The sequence below is a fragment of the Chrysemys picta genome, unplaced genomic scaffold, assembly GCF_011386835.1.
Source record: "Chrysemys picta bellii isolate R12L10 unplaced genomic scaffold, ASM1138683v2 scaf5197, whole genome shotgun sequence".
NCBI classification, from domain to species: Eukaryota; Metazoa; Chordata; order Testudines; family Emydidae; genus Chrysemys; species Chrysemys picta.
The window spans coordinates 1-3000 of NW_027057897.1; the positions used below are offsets into that span (position 1 = coordinate 1).

The 3000-nt window shown below is 52.4% G+C and overlaps 1 protein-coding gene across 1 annotated transcript; it reads right to left on the bottom strand.

Annotated features, from left to right (window-relative positions):
• Positions 1–46: 46 nt before the first annotated feature.
• On the bottom strand, positions 47–2362 carry LOC135980627 (alpha-2-macroglobulin-like; the record flags this gene model as incomplete). The annotated part of the gene is made up of 3 exons (XM_065580556.1): positions 47–168; positions 788–914; positions 2075–2362. Coding segments are annotated over 3 exons (537 nt in total), but the record flags the coding sequence as incomplete, so codon positions are not given.
• Between the last annotated feature and the right edge of the window lie 638 nt (positions 2363–3000).

Genomic DNA, 3000 nt, shown 5'->3' on the forward strand with positions numbered 1-3000 from the left:
GTTATCATGGCTTCTCTACACCACAGAGACCAAACAGCCCACCTACCTCCACTAACAGCTGTTTGATCACCGTGTCCTTCCGCCCTTTGTCCAGGGTCTCCACTACCTCGTTCCCGCAGGGCAGCTCTGTCTTCAGGGCCTCAGCGCTCACTGAGAAATCCACATTACCTGAAACAAAGAAGGATAAGTGTTCTGCCAGTCACTGCAGCTACAGAGGTGTCAGTGTCATTCGCTTGGTGTTTTGCTTTGATTACATGGAAACCTCTCTAAAGAGGGTCAAGTCTCAAGTCACATGTAGGTTAGCACTTTAGCACAGCTCTGCGGCAGCCTTAGTTCCAACCCCTAGACTCCAATGGCTACATCGAATGGGGCTGGGCAAGATGGAGAGGAGGGGACTGCAGGGTCTGTTCTTCAGATTCTGCCGCCCAGACCCCTGCATGGTTTCAGAGTCATCATCTTCCTTTTCCAGAAATTTCAGACCCAACCAGTCTGTCAATCCAGGTATTTATATGGCTCCCATCGCAGTAGTCAGATGGGGAAACTGAGGCACAGGGACACTGACTTGCCCAAGAGCTGGACACTGAGTCCAGGTCTCCTGAGTCCAGTCCAGTGCCTCAGCCACAAGGCCAGCCTTCCTCCTTTCACAGCGGATCAGTCCCTTCCAGAGAGGTTGGAGCCACCTGAAATCTTATCCAGAAATTTCAGTGCCACTTGGTCCCTTTCACAGTGGTTTTGGAGCCATCCATTAGTTCCTGATCCGAGATTTTGGAGTTGCCAGGTCCCTTACCCAGAGATTTTGGGGTCACAGCCCAAGACACTGTTTTCCGTCCATTCACACAGAGACAATAAGATTCTTCTTCCTTCTCCACAGGGGTAGCCCGGAAGTCATCAGATGGAGCCAGTGAGATGCTGACCTGTCAATTGTACAGAGAGGTGCCATCAGGCAGGGAGAGAGAGAGGGGTTTGAAGGGTTTGGGGGTAAATGGAGATGGGACAGTGCAGGGGAGGAGAGGGGGCAGGGAGTTTGAGGGCCACAGGGATTTGGTGGGGCAGGGATTGAGGTGGGGAAAGCTGAGGGGTACCGAGGTTTGGGGAGGTGCAGGAGACTGAGGATGGGCAGAGAGTTGGGTGCATGGCTCTGAAGAAACAGGTGATTGCAGGGCCTGAGGGACCCGGGACCAGTTGTGGGAATAAAGCCAAAGTGGTGACCCCAAATTTACCACCTTGGTATGAGTCTGAGAGCCCTCTGGTGTCTTGTTAGGGGAGGAGGGGAAGTGCTGGCTATGGGGGGTGGGGGTCTATCTGGGAGTAGCTGAGAGGGAACAGAATTGGGGACCATCAGTGAGCGTAGCGAAGGGCAGGAAAGGGATGGGGAAGCGGATGAGAGGGCCTTGGGGGCCCTTAACACTGTAAAGCTTGTTCCCGCTTCACTTTATCTAGAATGAAACCCATTTAAATAAAAGCTGAGAGAAAAGTCACCACAATTTTGCAGGGACCCCCTTCCTGAGTCCCCTCCAGTCCCTTGTGCTGGAGCAGGAATACACTGCAGGCTAGTGGGGCTAAAGAGTCAGTGCCGTTTCCATGGATGCAACAGGCCAGCGAGTTTCCCAGCGGCTGTAGTGCAGCAGGGGGTGTTGTGCGGCGTGAGGCCAAAGGCCAAGCACATGTGTCCATTCCAGGAAGCCTGGAGTCTCCACTAGAGTAAGGGGTGATGCACAATGTGTGGTCACCCCAGGTACCTTGCTTGCCATGGGGTCATGAGATAGACACAGGAGGTCTAAGGCCAGGTGCCTTCAGCCACACAGGAAGTTGGTGTCAGGTATATCTGCAGCTCGCAAACCTTTGTCAGCCAAACTGATTTCTTCTTTCATAACGCCCACTCTGTACCCCTATAGTAACACACACCTAGGAGCCAATCAGATTCTTCCTTTCCATCACCCATTTCTTTCCACTGTAATAAGACTCTTTCCTAGGGGCCAATCAGCTGCCTCCCTTGGATGGGAAGCCATGTTGCAACTGGCCCATGTGGTCTCCTCCCTGGCCCCTGCTGAGCAAAGCTGCGAGTGTCCCTTACCCTGATGCAGCGGGTCAGGTAGTTGAAGACAGTGGCCCTTAGTGTGAAGGCCTCGCCGCGCACCACAGAGTAGGGCAGGGTGAGCTCCACGAAGAAGGGCTGGAAGTCTCTGAGGGACACGGTTGGGGACAGGCCAAAGCCAGTGTCACTTGAAGTGCAGAACGCGTTGGCTTTCCATTCTGTGATGGTGTCGGGGATGGTCACGGCCAAATCAGCACTTCCGACAGACCTGGTGACAAAACAAGAACAAGGAGATGGGGGGAGCTTTCCTAGCTTTGGGGGAAACAACTGTGTCCCTCACAACATCCTGAATGAACACCCCCTCCCCCACTTTTGTAACTGCCTTGGGAGCATTGGGGGTGTGCATGCTGGTTGGTTATTGTAGGCTCACCGCAGAACACTTCCTCCCATCCTATCCTACATCCAGCTCCGCAGAAGAATCATCCAAATAACAAAACTGGGGTTGGGGTTCCACGGTGAACAGAAAATCCCTCAGGACACACAGATACAGAAAAGGATGAGATGCATAGCTAATAGCGACTTCTGCGCCAGAGCTGGGACCAAAAAGAAATTACACCTCCCTCCGACACACACAAACAAACACACACACACACACACACACACACACACACACACACACACACACACACACACACACACACACACACACACCAGGGGATTGTCCATTGAGATCCACACAATTGTCTCCCAGTTACTGAGAGGAGAAGGAGTCACTGTGGTGTATTAGTAGAACTAGTTAACTTACTTCCTGTCTTTCCTCTACCTGCCTATCCATCCCTCATGCTTGTCTCTCTCTAGTCTATCTACAAAAGGTACTCCAGCTATCACAGAAGGATATAAGCACATCTCATGGTGTCTGAGCAACTTCTTCTGAGAGTCTGTGTAACCCAGTTGACCACACTCAC